This window comes from Lissotriton helveticus, chromosome 7, assembly GCF_964261635.1.
Source record: "Lissotriton helveticus chromosome 7, aLisHel1.1, whole genome shotgun sequence".
In the NCBI taxonomy this organism is placed as follows: domain Eukaryota; kingdom Metazoa; phylum Chordata; class Amphibia; order Caudata; family Salamandridae; genus Lissotriton; species Lissotriton helveticus.
This window is the reverse complement of record NC_136068.1, coordinates 173,869,985-173,886,993: the sequence shown is the minus strand read 5'-3', so window position 1 is coordinate 173,886,993 and position 17,009 is coordinate 173,869,985. Positions and strand designations below refer to the sequence as shown.

Here is a 17,009-nt window from a genome sequence, read left to right as displayed (position 1 = left end):
AATGTTCTTTCATTGTTGGGCAAGTTTAATTCTTGGAATTAGACACAATGTTGTATACTGGGCTTGATGTTCACACTCACTTGGCATCTCTATTATGTAGCTATGTACCTAGCAGAATATTTTGACAAATGTATAGTTTCCCTTTCTCAAATTGAATATGTGATTGTACTGTGCCTGGCTCTTTCGGTTCACCATTCAATTAAAGGCTGGTGTATACTTAATGAGCATCTCCTAAATGGAAATCAATGTTGCAGAAATTAATGGTGTTAGACCTGTGTATTTGTATTTGAATTTAAATTCTAGAAAGAGAAATATGATTTCAGGATCTGTCTTGCTTGGTTATTAAGGTATCCTACTACTTCAGTTGGCCATCTATACCTTTAACTGACTGTGGCTTCCCTTTTTAGAATTGTAAGAACCAAATATAGAAACTAACATTTGATTTTTTTATTGATTAGTCTAAAAAGCAGCACAACATCACTCAGACTTGCTCCATGGCAGTTCTGAAATTCATCATCTGAGTGCGCTTCCATGTACACTGTATATGGTTTGAGGGGAATGCTAGAAGGGCTACCAGTTTGGGGGCGTAGGTTCACAACCCATTTCTATTTGTTGATTTCTTTGGAAATTGGACCTACCTGTATGGCAAATATATGTTTTAATGGTAACTGGTAAAGAATACAAGGGTTTGTGCTAGTTAAAGTCACATTTATTACCTGATCAGTGACTGGGAGGATCTGACTTTGCGCCTAAGCATAGTTTCTGCCATGAGCTAATCTTAAAACCATATGCCAATAGATTTCCAGACAGTAATTCTGTGGCCCAGCATAGCATCATAGTAATGCTCCATCTCACCTAGCATTGCTGAAGAGCATTCCTCTTTGCCTAGATTCTATTTTTTGCAAGCCTCAGTTAGAGTGTAGACGTTTATCTACACCTCAATGGTTTTATGTTGACATTCTCCACCAGCAAGATAATGTGGATATGTGTATCCATTTGTGTGTTCGAACATGTGTGCATGTTAGTGTATGTGTGGGATTGTGCTCCATATGACTTGTCGTAGACATCAGTCAAACTCAAGATACATAGTGCTTACCTTTTGTCTTTCGCTCTCCACAGGTATCAAGACGGAAGACAGCCTGGGTCACTCCCCTGGGCAGAGTGGATTTCTTAGTTATGGCTCCAGTTTCAGCACTTCTCCACCAGGACAAGCCCCATATTCCTACCCAATGCATGGTTGGTAAACCCATATTTGCATCTTCTTTGTTTTTTCCTGTTAGAAAAGCAATATCAAATACACAGGGGCACATAAAGTAAATATGTATATATGTGACACGTATAGCACACAGCCATCTAAAATGCATCAGGACATTGGAATACTGTAGTTCATAGGTTTACAAAGAACTGGATATGAGACTTTATTCAACAAAATGCCAGATATGGTGGAAATTATGTTATGCACCATTTGACACCCCAATGACATCAAGAGTTGTCCTTTTGTGCCACTCTTAATCCATCAACAATCTCTATCTTACTATAGAGGGGCTAGGGGAAGGTCTTAGATGGAAATCACAGAAAATAACAAGAACTGGCAAGGGCAATAGGTTTTGCCAATGCAAATATTTTTGATTTGTCATCGTTTTTTACAAGTTGCACAGCAGTAGAGGCTGCTGTGCAACATCGCTTAACATGGCCAGCATTGGCCATGTCATATTGCTTTTTTTTCTTAAAGCCATAACAGCTTACAGGGGGTTGTCAAGCAAGGCGAGGGTGGATGGTTAAACATATCGGAGAGTGGGAGGATGTGCCTAACGGAAGTAGTAAAGTATTAGAAAAGTCAAACTTCTGACATGTCTGAAAACAATGGCATGGGGTGGAGGATGTGGGAGGGCTGATGAAAACAATGGCAGGCAGGCAGGAGGATGGTGGGTGAAAATAACGGCAAGCGAGAGCAGAGAAAGCAGTGATTCAAAATAAGGGACAGTATCTGTGTGTACCTGGAGGCATGAGAAACGGGTTATAAGGTCCTCACCTTATTTTGTATACCTGGTGCTACCTCTTTAAGATGTGTTTAATCTCTCCTCACATGCCCTTGTACGCCCATCACCCTTTAAACCCGGACAACAGTGGTCTGAAAGCCAGCCGCGGAAGGAGTTCCGTGGGGCAGGTTGGGGGTGGTAAACACCGGAATATGGATGATTGCAGGTAAGTAAACATTTAAATTAAATAAACGAATTTCGTTGCGCTGCCTGCATTGCAAAATGCGATGCAGGGAGCGCTACGAAATTCGTTTTATTGATTTAATTGTTTACTTACCTGCTATCATCCATATTCCGGTTTTTACCACCCCCCGCCCTGCCTGTCTGCCCCACCGGAACTCCCTCCACGGGCCGCGGCTGCTGAAAGCCGTACCACCAAATCCAGCTCTTGGTTCAATGACAAGCTGATCATTTTACTTAAAGCCTGTAAAAAGCTGGAGCGAGCCTGGAGACGGGACTACGACTCTACTTCAAAGGGGCATTATCAGGCAGCTATTAAGACATATCATAGGGCTATTCAAGCTGAACGGGCATCTTACTTTGCTGATGCAATTAGGAACAGTAGTAACCCTTCCAAAAGTATTTTTTCGATACTCAAAGATCCTAAATCATCTGCAGTTCCCATAGCACCTGTGATCTCGTTGAATGAGCAATGCAAGGTCCTCGCCTCCTTCTTTGTTGAGAAGATGGAAATATCTATAAGACCTTCCCGCAAGTTGGTACGTGTCCTGACGTCAGGGCCACATTTTTTCCAATGCACATGTTGGCTACTCTCCTGCCGATCCCTCAAGATGAGTTGCATGTGCTCTGTAGCAAGGTCAAGTCTGGCTCTCCGGCTGAACCCCTTAAGCCTGAGCAATTTGTAAAATCACTGCGGGTGCTCCTTTCGCCTGTGGGCCAGTTGATTAATCTGTCTCTATCCACGACAGTTGTCCCCAGGACTTGGAAGCATCCCAGAGTGATCCCATTGTAAAAAAATTCCAACCTTGACATAGCGAAGCCAGAAAACTTTTGTCCCATATCTCTCCTGCCTTGGGTATCCAAGATCATTGAGGCTTATATTAACTCCATTCTATCTAGATTTTTGCAGGATAATAACATACTAAACCCCACTCAGAATGGTTTTCGTTCTGGTCACAGCATTGTGACTGCTCTCCTAGCTGTGACCAAACACCCGAGGAGGGGGCTAGATGAGTGCCGCACTACAGTACTAGTCTTATTAGATCTCAGTACCACGTTTGACACAGTCTCTCACAAGATCCTGCTACAGCGGCTGGAGGAAGTGGGCACTGTAGATTCCGCCCTGGAATGGTTTGCTTCTTTTCTTACAGAGAGGACCTTCCAGGTAACAGCTCCCCTTTTGCTTCCATGTCCCATACTTCTAAACATGGGGTGCCACAGGGCTTAGCTTTGAGCCCTACACTTTTCAATCTTTATGTTTCACCTTTGGCAGCGGTGGCCAGGAGCAAAGGGCTCACAGTGGTATCGTATACAGACGATACTCAGTTGGTAGTCGCACTCACGGACGACCATGTACGGGACGCTTGTAAGTTTCGGAGCGACCTCGAGGCTGTCGCTGAGTGGATGACTGCCAACTGTCTCCAGCTCAATGCCAGCAAGTCAGAGGTCTTCCTGGTAGGGAGAGATACTGAGCTGTGGAGTGAACGCTGGTGGCCGCCCACCTCAGGAGGTGCACCCGCCCCAAAACAGATGGTAAAATATGTAGGTGTCTGGGTGGACTCTGCCCTTACCTTTCAGACTCAAACCAAGAAAGTGGCAGGGACCTGTTTTGGCATTTTGCGTGGGCTTAAACCGCTGCTCGGGTTTTTTTACCCTCTAATTAGGCAGGTTATTGTGCAGGCTTCCATTCTATCGCGATTTGACTACGCTAGTTCACTTTATTTGAGGACTAATAAGGCTGAAATTTTGAGACTGCAGAGGGTTCAAAACGCTGTTGCCAGAACTCTTCTAGGCTTGCCCAGAACGTGTTCTACGACGAACGCCATCCGTCGGTTACACTGGCTGCCTGTGGCCAAATGTGTAGAGTTTAAGTCCCTCTGCATTGCTTTTAAAATTTTAAAGCTCTCTTCGCCAGGCATCCTGCCCAATTTACTTGCACCGTACATTCCTGCCCGCCAACTTCGGTCGATGGTGGTTGTTCCTCGGGTGAGGAGGGTGCATGCAGGCGGACGTTCCTTTTCTACTTTGGCAGCTAAACTTTGGATCAGACTACCTTTGCATATTCGTGGCATGGATAACTATTTGTTATTTCATAAGGCAATCAATACATACTTCTTTCTTCCGTCCTAGGCTTTCCTTCTGGTAGCCTTGCAGTTTTCTGCTATCAGCGCTGGAAGGCCCCTTTGCTGGGGCAGCTGTGCGCTTTAGAAAACGTTATAACATAACATAACATAATATAGCTGCCAAGTACCCAGTGACATTCGGTGACTCTTGGTTTTTAGCTAACAGCCAATTGTATTGTGAGAATTGTGGTTTTGCGACTGTTGTATTAGCTCAAAGACAGCAACCAGTAAAGTATTACTGGCTAAAACACCGGGACTGAATTAACCTCCCACCCAAGATTGGGCCACCCAAAAGCCAACTGCCCGCACTCCCCACCTTGCTCCTGAGAGGGGAGCAGCACTTTTTAGTGGTGCCTCTTGCTTTTCCAAACTCTTAACAATTTACCATTAGTGATCTCCCATTGAGTATGTGACTATCAAATTTCCACTGTGCTATGTAAAACCATAAATATAAAGATGAATATGCATTCCCCAAATGAAATCAAATAAAAAGCTTTTATTTGGTATTACTCTGCATTCTCCTCCTTGGTGTTATAAACAGTAGCAGTATATTAAAGTAGTCTCAAGATCTCACTTCTGACATGGAACAAAACAGTGGCAAGCATTTCTAGGTAGGAGGGGAGAAGGGGTGGTTCAGAACAGCGGTAGAAAACAACGTCTCGAGAAAACCAACGGGTTTGAGAAAACAGAGGCAGGCAGGCGGAAGGTGGGGTGATTCAAAACAAGGGTGAGCGGGAGGGGATGGATCTGAACAAGGGTGAGGGGGAGGAGGGAGGAGGAAGGGAGGGGGTTTTGGGTCAAAGCAACCATGAGTGGGAGGCAGGTGGGTCAAAACAATGGTGAGCGGGATTCAGGTGTGTCTAAAGAATGGTGAGGGGGATTCAAAACAACAACAAGCAAGGAGAGGGACGGGGTCGAAACAGCAGCGAGCGGGATGAAGTAGGGAGGGTCTGGTGTGTCGCAACAATGATTAGCAGGAGGTGGGTGTGTCAAAACAATGGGGATGGGTTCAAAACAACAGCGAGCGGGGAGAGGGAAGGAGGGAGACTCAAAACAACAGTGAGCGGGAGGAGTCGGGGTGGTGAATCAAAACAAAGGCAAACTGGAGGACAATGGGTAAACACAACGGTTAGGGGGGTCAAAACGATGATGAGATTGAGGAGGGAGGAGGTGGAGAGCCAAAACAACAATGAGAGGGAGGTAGGTTGGGGGGCTTTAAAACAACAAGCAGGGAGAGAGAGGGGAGTTAAAGCAATGAAGAGCAGGGGATCAAAACAATGATAAGTGGCGAAGAGAGGGTGGGGTCAAAAAGACAAGCAGGGGAGGGATAGGGGTCAAAATAATAAAGAGAAGGGGAGGGCAGGGGTGAAAGAGAGGAATTGCAGAGACATGCACTCAATAGGCGTGCATGTAAAAAAATAAAAAAACATTACCTGCTGCCCACAGGAAGCAGTACTTGGTCCATGCTCCATAGCATGGATGAAGACTGGAAGGCCTGGATGAAGTCAGAGGCTCTAAATTCCTTTTAAGATTTTTTTTTTTACATGAGATTTCACCGCCGGCAAAACCTAAAAAAGCACTTTTGCATCCCAGTTTCTTTTCTGTACTTGCCAATTCCTTTAGACCCTTATGAAACAGGGACAGCACTGGTAATGCCAGTGATGCCATTCCAAAGAGCAGACCAGGTGTGGCATCTGCTACTCTGGCACCTTGGAAGTGATGTTCGCAGAAGCTGGGTACATAAGGAAGAGGATGCGACAGAACAGAAATGTGACAGAAGAAAGATTACGAAGGCAAAGCTGCCCAAACACAATGGCTTCATAGGAAATGCATGCTCCAAGAAGGAGCCTGTAAAGGCAATGTTCGCCTTTTATAGAACTGGAAAAGCCTCAGATTTACACATCTTCATAGTAAATGCAACCATGCTTGTTTGTGGGAGAAGAGGCACGCATTCCCATGTCTTTTATTCAAATCATTGCATGTAAATCTTGAATATGAATGTAGCTCTTAGGTGCCTGCAATCCTCCTGCAGCCTCACACTAGCAGAAGAACGTGCTCCTAAATTTAAGCAAAATGAAAACACAAGGAATTAAATAACTGGTCAAGATATGTTCCCACAAGAGCCAGAATAGACGTAGCAGCTGATAGCTGGCTAGTGGGGATTTCAAAGGCTCAAATGTGTCCTAGATGGATCAATGTGCATTAGAGCCTGAGCAGTTTCACTGTGTGGTACCAACATTCTGGAGCCAACATTCCATTCCATTAGTTCACAAGACTTAAATCATAACATTCAGCCTGTTTAATATGAACTATGTTGAACATGTTTAGTGGATCTATCTAAATTTACTGTGAGACCCTCTATTGAATAATGAATTATTACCTTTATAACAGTCACTAAAGGGATGTATTCTGAGTTTCATCATTTTATTATCTGTACCATGGCTAAATTTCAGAATTTTTTTTTTAATGAGGAAAACAGGGGTTAAGTTAGCTTTAATTTGCTAAATTACTGTGTTAATGTGGAAAGGCTTACAGTGGTGGAACATGCATGTGTGAGAAAGTTCTGGATCTTCCTCTATATTTTCTCATTGATTTTCGGGAACGCAGTTACGTCACATGATCCAAACCAGAGTTTCCTGTTTTCTCTGCTAGCTATCTGACCAAGAACCCTTTCCCTTGGAAGGCATTTTCCAAAAGGTAGTCTCAAATGTAAGATCCAAAAAGTGGAATGGTGCCCTCAGCAGATGTACTGGCATGTGTCTTGGTCACGGATTCCCTCACAATCATGGGAGCTTGACGCATTGAATGTGAAGGTACTCCAAAGCGCCGCCCGTGAGTGGGTGGTGCGTCTTCAGTAATAACAAAATGCAGACACACAAATCACAATTCCAGTTGATAAGAGCACTTTATGTGGCTCAGTCCTTGTCTTCACAGGCCGCTGGTAACAACACCCTAACCTCAGGTCAAGCAATCACAGACTGCTCCATGGGTAGTTTAGTTACCTTGTTCAGATGATTTTCAAGCTGGTGCCTCCTCCAAGGAACTAGGAGAGTTTAATGTCTCTCTCATAGTGATTAAAACTATGTATGTTTTGCATAAAGTGTATTTATGAGTATGTGTGTGTGTGTGTATGCACACGCACAAACCCACACACACAAGGTGAAAGTATCACACGTTATTGCAAAAACTCCCCAATCCTCTAGGGGAGCACTTGGCGAGACAAACCCTGGCACACAAATAATCAATCAAGTTTCTTCTAAAGTGCGACTACTCACCCAATAGACCCTCAAGACGCTGAAGGGGTGGGGGGGTCTGCGGTTCATTCAAAGAGCCAGGTCTTGGGGTCCTTCCTGAAATGCGGCAGTGATGGTGATTGCATCGATTGTTGTGACGTCTAAGGTTCTAGAGATAGGGATTCCGTCAAGGGCTGATCGCACCTTTCTGGGCTTTTAGTTTTTTCCGCAAAGACCAGAAAGCCTACAGTTGACTTCTGTTGAAGTTTGCAGAGGAGACTACAACTTTGCAAGTGTGCAGCATGCACAGCATAAGCCCAACGTGTACAAAGGCAGTGTGCGGGTACCCTCTTTCATGGGTGCACGTTATGTTACAGGATGTCTGCCCTTTCCTGTGCCGGACACAGACTATTTGCCTTGCACCCTACAAACTAGAGGATTTCCGTTTCTTAATTTCTATTGTGCTAGATCATCAGTTTTCACACTTGTTAGGATCTCAGATAGTATCTCTTGCCCACTCATGACAAAACATGTTTTCTTTCTAATGGTTTCGGATTAGGATTCCTTTTTTTCACCCGCCACACTTCAGCAGACCATAATGTCTAATTTACGTATTTTTTTTCTAAACAACTCAATATTGAATTTACTTTGTTAGGGACTTTTCAGCTAAATCCAATTGTAGTACATTAAAAAAACTTTTATCAAAACTGTTAAAATGTGCATACATTTTTAAAATAAAGTGTTGAGTATTTTGGGATTGGCATTGATATAACTGTAGGAACATAGAAATTGAAATAAAAGGGAAGAGCGTGCAAATTGTAGTGGTTCAACCAAAGTGTGTCTGTGGTTTTAGATGATCAAGAGAACAGTCCATAAATTTTACTTTAATGTTATTTATTTTTCGGCACTGTTATGCAAGGACCACTGTACTAAGAGCTGGTATTGTTAAATCAATAAACTTGATTATCAAACAACATTTTCTTTTACTTTAATAGCCCTGTTTCATGCTTGTGGCTGGCCCACCACCAACATGGGCAGCTGACCTGCAAGTCACAACTCTTTGAGTGTCTGCACTCTGTATGAAAGGTTTTAAAGATGATGTACAACTTCACATTCACAATGTGCTCAGGGCCGGACTGGCCAATAGGCCAATCCGGCTGTTCCAGAAGGCCTGATCTGATAGGTCAGCTTCTGGGCTGATTTTGTGGATCTTTGTGGGCCGGTGTAATGGCCTAGTGGGCCGGTGTTCACTTTTGATCTATCTGAAATTAGCACAGGCATTGCCTGCAGCAAGCATAAATGCATGCAGCATACCATACCATTACTGAACACTTATACCTCTTGTCTTTACAAGTTCAAAACAGCCCAAATTTGCAAATTTGAACCACTTTTTTGGGTTGTGAATGGAATATATAGCTCACTGTGTTTAAGATGTATTCTTTACCAAGATTGTCAACAAAAGCTGTGTTTCAGATTTGCACAGCGGTCGGTGTTTGAATGTGGTGTTACTAAAGACTGAATATGAATTATTCAGCCAGGCAATGGATTCCACTGCTTTATAATCACACCTTATATACACTTGGGGAAAGTAAAACACATGCCTCTAAGATAGAATATTTAACTGAAATTTAACAAATATGAAAATGATGAGTGTTAATACACTGGAGTCCTATTCAAGGTACAAATTGCACCTAATTTATAAAAAGAATGTGTATTCCGTCCAAGGAAAATTTCCTCTTGATAGAGAATGAAAATGCAATGGGCCTTTCTGAATTAATTGCAGGAAGCGGAGGGATGATGGATGCCAGAGGGTGGAGGTGCTTGTTAAAAGTGAACGGATAGTTGGCAAGAAAGGAGCACCTAGCGCAAATAAAGGAAATCACTTCCATACAGGAATCACTTGTTGAGTAAAATAGAATGCTGCTTTGTGCAGTCCCAATACCACAAAACTATTCTAATTTATGCGACGAAAGATGAAAAGATCAAACGCAACATTGCTGGTCCATTTCCCTCGCGAGGTGATCCTTTTCCAAGAAAAAAACACACATGCTGCAATATAAATCTGGGGGAGAATTTGATGGCTCTGTGAATTGGGTCATCAAGATGATGTGTTTTCTTCATCAATTTATGCTTGCAACCAGCTTGGAAATAAGAGGCACTTTTCATCGAACCAACGTTTGATGGACTGTGTGAAATAATTTACTGGTCTCTAAAAACAATTCCCAGTTGGCCGATGTCCATGCATTATCAAAAGCAGCCCTAGCGCTAACATATTGCTTCCTTCTGCAGCCTGGACTAGTTTGGGCTCTTGGCAGGGGCGGTGATGTAAAGAATCGGACTGGAACTTGAACTCATTTTCAAATTATAAAGCAATTCTTATAAAGTGGGTGACACATTAGAATGGAGGTAGTTGCCCTGCAGAAAAAATGGAGGCACACATTTTAATGAATGTAGGGAGTTCATAATTGCAGATATTTTTAAATCTAAGAAACACCAATTATACTTAAAGCAAAGACTTACCACTCGCAATACTTGCAACCTTTTTCCGCTATGGCCCCTATAGACAGTTTTGCAGTACTCGCATTTAACCAATCAAACTTGGGATCTTTACAAAAGTATGGCATTGTCAGTACTTGTTTTCTTTTGTTTTTCTGCAAAATCTTATTGTTGAGGAACCTGCTGGGCTAATCTAAACAGGGAGCACATCAACACACACAGTAGTTTTCTTCACTGCCGTATACTTCTATGGTAATGTACGCTCCTCAAAAAGCTAACATTTCCATAGTAGTCTCTGGCACTGAAAGAAAACTATTTTGTGTGCGGATGTGCTCCCTGTGAAAGAGCGGTACAAAAGGGGGTGGTGATGGACGGAGCATCTGAACCAATCAAACACTCGCACCCAGTCCACCCTGTGAAAGAGCAGCATGCTGTCACTCAGAGTGACGTTAGCCAATGGATGTTGTGGGCTGACCCAGTGCCCCATGATTTGTGCTGTCGTGGGCGAAATTAAAATGTGGATGACAGAATAACAAGACCAATCGATGTTGAGGGCTAGCCAAGCCCCTTTAAGTATATTAAACATATAATATTAGTAAAATAAAAAGGTCTTGGCTAATGCCAGGCCTAAAAAGTAAATATGCTGGTATATTGTTTATGTTGTATCATGCATGAGCTATCAATACCCAGCAACTTGGAGTTGCCATGACAGAATATTTTAAGAGAATGACAATGGCCCCTCACTAAAGTCAAGGGTATTATGATGTCAATTCCTGGTATATCACCTTCAATCGAATAGCATGTGATGTCATATCCACTTCCACTGTAATTGTGTTGAAAGGACACTCCTGAAGGCACTTTGTAAAATATCATGTAGCCTTAGAAAATGTGGAAGCACGGTGAGAAAGATATATCTCCAGTATTTTGATATCAAATAAAAGTTCTTATGTTTTTCAATAAAAAGTGGATGGATTGAGCAGAAAGCATCAGTGTGGGTTAAACAGCCATATTCACGAGGGCTATTCCACTTTGAAAAAACATGGCCTGCAGTTTATTCGTTTTAAAATGTCATCAGATGTGCTGGGAGAGCTTGTATGATCCGTTGCAGCGACATCAATATTTGCAAGCATACAGCCTATCAGAAAGAGCTACAACAGCTCAAACATCATGAATAGTAAGGTTTAAGGTCAGTGGTTAATTTGTAAAAACATAAGTTCGGGGCTCTTGTCAGGAGGCATCTTGCACCATCCCATTTCTCCTGTTAGTGCTGCCTAAAACGGAACCAACCACTTACCATGAAAGTGGGGTGGGGATGTGACGTAATGGCCAGAGCTGCAGACTTCAGAGATGGGAAACCAGGTTTGAGTCTCAGCGCTGGCTCAACATCCTGTGATTCTGAGCAAATCACATAGTTTCCCTATAAATGTAGGTGTCCGTAACTGGTGCTCATGAAAAGCACTGGTGTTCATGATAAATTGCCGGTGCTGAGCACTGGAAACCACCGGCTCAAATTAAGCAGTGTTTAAGGTATGTTTTGGTAACATTCTGGCATTACACCGTTTTGTGCGGAACTTTGGAAGACATTTGTGATGCTCAGATACAATGATTCATAGTCTTGTAAAAGAGACTGGACTTTTCTAAGAATCTACCTGTTCCGTAATCAAACTAACCATGTTATTCCTCATTTATAAGTTATTGCTTAAGAGTCTTCTACAGTCACATGATAAGTTGATGCTGCTCCGCCAGCGATGTTCAGGGCAAGTAGTCTCTGGGTTGTCCGTCAGCCTGTCTCCGTTTGTTCTGTGGTAGCCTCAAACAATGAAGTAAGGCGTGTGTTGATCAATCAAAAATAGTGTGGTTTCATCTTACTGTTTGGTTTTACCAGCTTCCAGGTAAACAAGTGCATTTGTTCAGGGATTTGTGTACTGTGCTGGCATGTCACCTTCTAGGCACCAGACTGAGACAATTAGCAGACGGTGATTCTTCTACAAATATGTTCACTAGGCTTTGCTTCAGACAGAGACTATTAGCAGATGGGGATTCTTCTACAAATATGTTCACTAGGCTTTTCTTCAGAGACATGCACTGGATAAATTAGTCTGACCCATCTCTTGGCTTCCTGATGATGACATGGGACTATTGGAGATGGATGCTGAAGATCAACCACTGGTTGAGGGACGGTAGTGGGAGGAGGGCCTCCAACATGTGTATCTATATTTATGGTGTTTTTAATGGCTTAGGCTAGGTACAGGTTTTGGGTTGTAAGGGCATTTTTAAGATTTAGGCTAGGTATAGGTTTTTGGGTGGTAAGGGCATTTTTAGGTTTTATGGTGGGTATGGGTTTTTGGGTGGCAAGGGAATTTTTAGGCTTTAGGGTGGGTGTAGGTGTTTGGGTGGAAAGGGATTTTTAGGGTTTATGGTCGGTATTGAGTTTTGAGTGGTAAGGGCACTTTGAGTGTTTAGGTTGGTATGGGTTGTGGGTGGCAATGGTAATTTGAGGGTGGGCAAAGGTTTTTTGGTGGCAAGGGTAATTTTAAGGTTTAGGCTGGGTATGGGTTTTTGGGTGGCAAGGGTAATTTTAGTGTTCATGGTGGGTATGGGTTTTTGAGTGGTAAGGGTATTTTTAGGGCTTAGGGTGGGTATAGGTTTTTGGGTGGAAAGTGATTATATTTATATATGGAGTATACTTACATATTATATTTTTACCCCGCATATGCCTTTACCAACCATGTCTTTACAAAGAGATGCCGTGGTAAAGGCATATGGGTTGTAAAAAAATGTGTTGTAAATGCATGAATGATAATGATGCATGTGTTGTATTTACTGCATTGTAAAGGCATGCATGGTAACTACATACTTTGTTCCAACATACAACCAGCAGAAGACTTGCCTAAAACAGATTTTTGTAGTCATTTCCTGAAGGTGAGACTTTTGTTGGGATAGTAGCGAAAGGTTGAGAGGATTCCAGAGCCTGTAGCCTTGCACCTAGAACGCTTTTCCTCCTTTATTCTATTTCTGCATCTATCCCAGGTGATGGAGAACAAGTGTCTAGCTCTCTACTCCAAGAATTGGCGATAATGCTCTAAAGACTTTTTGGGATTTTTGGTAACAAGAAGATTCAAGAAAACTATGCCCCTTAAAATAAGCACAAATATTTTAAGGAAGTTTCAAGACGCGTGGAGCGACACACAATAATGAAATCTTACCCTAAAACACCAAGTCACTTATGTAGGCAAGGTATGCCAGAAAACAAAATCTATACTGGGCATTACTGATCCCTCCCGGAAATCCCTTTCAAACCCTGGGGCTTTAAAGCAAGATTTAAAGTGGAACTGCAGTCACAAGTACAGTAGATGGACAGGGACAGCTGCTCCTCGGATCTGGTGCCTGAGTCATGTCGTATAAGATGCCCTCCCGTAAAGCACGGCTGACCCCTGGACTGTGTATTTAGGCGTTTAAATGTGGGCCTAGTCGATATAAATGAGTTGAAACTTTAAGTGAAACTGTAGAGAGTTTTGACTTGATCGCTCTTCGGAGGGACACATAAAATGCTTGTATTTTATTATACTTATAGTTTTTGTTTTTTTTACTTATTTTCAATGTGAACCCCATCAAAATAATTGTAAATTATTCCATAATGACTGGAAGTCTCCAAACAAAACTAACAGAAATCCTCTCTGTCCTAGAAGCAGTACTATAAAATAAAATAAAATGGTGGGCTAACTTGCAGAATTTGGTAAACACTCTGAAAATGAAACCTTGGCACCCGTTACATGTAGTCCTGAGCGGTATATCTGGAGGGATACTTTCTGGACAACTCTAGTGGTGCATTGTTTCCAGACTCGAAATCATTGGGTCAGGAAACAGTGAAAATCATTCCTAGTGCCACCCGTATGCTAAGCCAGAGAACAGCACCTCGCTCAATGGCTGTCCTTTGTTCTCGATCCTATCTACCTACTCGACTGTTAATATGGATTCCAGCTTAGGCATAGTAGAGAGGCTGTCCTGCTTAGCGCACTGGATTAACTGTGTTTTAATCAAGACCAGGACCTCCCTGTAGAGCTAATGTTTCTCAATCTATTGGCCTCCCTTGATGTGGTTGGCCATTCCAACTTTTCTTGACTGATTATAAAGAGTAGGATTGGCTGGAACAGTTCTAAAGAGTCTTTTCTGACAGGCCAATCCTAATTAGTGTGGTAGCCTTTTCGATCAAGTGGGTCCCACATTACTAGAGAGAGGCCTCCCAGAGATCTGAACTATCCCAGTCCGTTTATTAGTTACATCCAACTTCTAGAAGAGTGAATTTGCATCTTCAGATTGAAGGTTTTGTCCTACACCATGACACCCAAGTGCCTACAACTTTCGATCCTGCGGCTCAATATCTTAACGTTAGGTTAGGGAATTGTCTATCTGTTGTGCATACATGGATTTCAGATAACTTTCATTAGCTGAATAGGAGCAAACTCGTGATTTTGCTGTTGTGTACTGAACATTCAATCTAGTCAGAAAGACTTTGTCCAACCTCACGAGGCTAATTAACATCCCCGAATGCTCATGTAAAAAATCAACACGTCTGGTTGTATAGTCTATATTTTGACATACAAATTCAGAAACTCTCTTCCTCCTACTTTCTCCTTCGCCCTTTCAGTTAAATTCTTCTTTTTTTCCCCAAGGAAAGTAGTGGGTCTAAGGATTAGTTTGGAATCTAGGAATAAGGTTTACCACTGGCTTCCTGAAAAACAAATCAGGGAATTACCACTCATTGAAAACAAAGTTGTACGCTTGGTACTGGTCTGTGAAACTTTGGCCATGTCTTGGAGATCACCCTAAGGGCTACCAATAAAGAAGAGAAGCCAGCACACGTGCCCTGTCTCATAGAAAGAATAGATGTTTGGACTGATCCTAAATTTCTCTCTTCTCTTATTTTACCTCATGTGCTACTCCTCAGAAAGGGCTGTTACGGGAGAAAGTCTTTCAGAATAATGTCGATCTCTGGAATCCTGTACCAAAGGGCCTGCATGTTACGACAAACTACAATTCCTTTAGAAAAGCACTGAAAACCTTTTTCTCTGTTAATGGCATATCTGTCTGTGCTGACTCACTTTCTCTTGGTCTTGTCTTTGATGTGGTGGTTGCCGCATCTCACTTAGCACCAATTGATGCCTTTAGCGACTGTGCGCTTTAGAAATGAATACAATAAATAAATAATACCTTTGCGAAATATCCCGGTCACCCTTGGTCTGGCAAGTTATTCCCCATTCCGGGGAGTTTGACATGTGACCCCATCAACTCATGGGCGATTAACTTTGGCCATGGTATTGAGTTGAAAAAGGAACTTGGAAGGAGAGCTTTAGCATGTTGTTTGACATGCTAGGGACTGGCTGTGTATAGCAGGGGACCAGGGCTCCTTCAGAGGCAGGGGCCGTTTATATTTGGCCTCTGTTACCCCCCTGCCAAAAAGTAAAGGTGGTATCTTCTCTCCCAGTGCAGTTTGTACTTATTTATACCTCACACCTTTCTGCTTACAGGTACTTCAACATGCGTTTCCTGACAAACCTGAGGATTATGTAGGTAAAAAAACAACATTCTGAAATTCTTTTACTTGAGGCTGGAATGTGAAAGCTGCACGTTCCCACGCTACTACCACAGTGCCCCTCAACCCTGCTCCAGGGGGTACCATTTTCTCCTGGGGTGAAAAAAGGAACTGCCTTTTCATGCTTAGTATGTCTCGGGCCGTGCAGGGCATAGGGCCTAGGCTGTCCCGCCACCCCTCCCCCAAGACGGAGCACAGCCGGGTCCCCTGCTCGCCCAGGCCCCGCCCACGATACGTCTCAGACTGACAGCTCCCGACAGCTGAAAGTCGTCGTTCTTCTTGCAGGGCAGATGCTCAGGGGACTCTTAAAAGTCAGACTTTTAACCCCTGTGGCAAGGACAACGCATTTAGTGCAGCGTTTCAAAAGAAGACAAAAAGTGCTTTTAAAAACATTAAGTCACGAATGGGGTCAGTCTCTGAACCCTCACTGTTGGACACTGCTCCTTTTGGATTTGTGGACATGACTGTTCTTGTAAAGTGGGAAATAGCTGTTTGGTTTTCATTCAAGGTAGTGAGTTTAGTTTTCACTCCTAAATAAAAGAGCGAATGCTGAAAGCGATTTTATGAAGAGTGGTGCTAGCTCACTAGCAATCTGAGGGTGTTCTTTTTCACTTCGAACTAGACATTTTAGAGGCAGATTACATATATAACAGCTCGTTTTCACAATCTCAAATGCCTTGCTATGTTATGACTAGTTTAGTGGCTGCCTGTCTGTTCTTTTTGCATTTTTTCAAGTTATACCTTTCTCATTAAAAGTTACCAGTGATGATCCCCCCCCCCCCCCGATCCCCCCCAAGCCGATGTGTTTCCCTGAAGCACTGCTTGGATTTTGCTCAAGATGAGAAACTGCCTTTGAGGTACCCCTCTGCTTCAGGTGACCACTGCAAAGTCCTATTTTTGTTATATTGTAGTTCAAGTGTTTGAGACCTAGCAAGGTGGTGCAGCTCTCCACTCAGGAAATGACACCACTTATTAATAAACCAATAAGAGACGAGCTAGAGTGTAGTGTAGTGTCCATCTTGGGGGGACGATGGCTCAGCGAGTTAAGCTGCAGGTCGTGGCAACAGAAACTCATCATTCCAAGGACCGAAAGTTGACCACCATTCAATTGTTTGGTAGTGGCAACAGTTGGTCATAGCTTTTAGGAACTGCAGAAGTGCTACATAAAACAACAAGGTATTATATAGGTGTCCTCCTTTGTAGGTTTGTTGACTATAGACCTATCATTTTACTTTTCCTTTTTTTGCTGCTCTGCGAGCACTGGGGCCACTTAGCGGAGGAGCCACCACTGGGGGTGCCCTGGACTGGCAGTGGAATTGTACCGAATTTCATAAAATGTCAACAA

At 42.9% G+C, this 17,009-nt stretch overlaps 1 protein-coding gene across 3 annotated transcripts in view; it reads left to right on the top strand.

Annotated features, from left to right (window-relative positions):
- The window catches only part of EYA2 (EYA transcriptional coactivator and phosphatase 2), a 309,526-nt gene that overhangs the window by 186,637 nt on the left and 105,880 nt on the right, over positions 1-17,009 (top strand). For all 3 annotated transcript variants that reach the window (XM_078651875.1, XM_078651877.1, XM_078651876.1), the window contains exon 5: positions 1,120-1,236. In XM_078651875.1, coding sequence (XP_078508001.1) covers positions 1,120-1,236 — 117 coding nt within the window. The remainder of the gene's footprint in view (positions 1-1,119; positions 1,237-17,009) is intronic.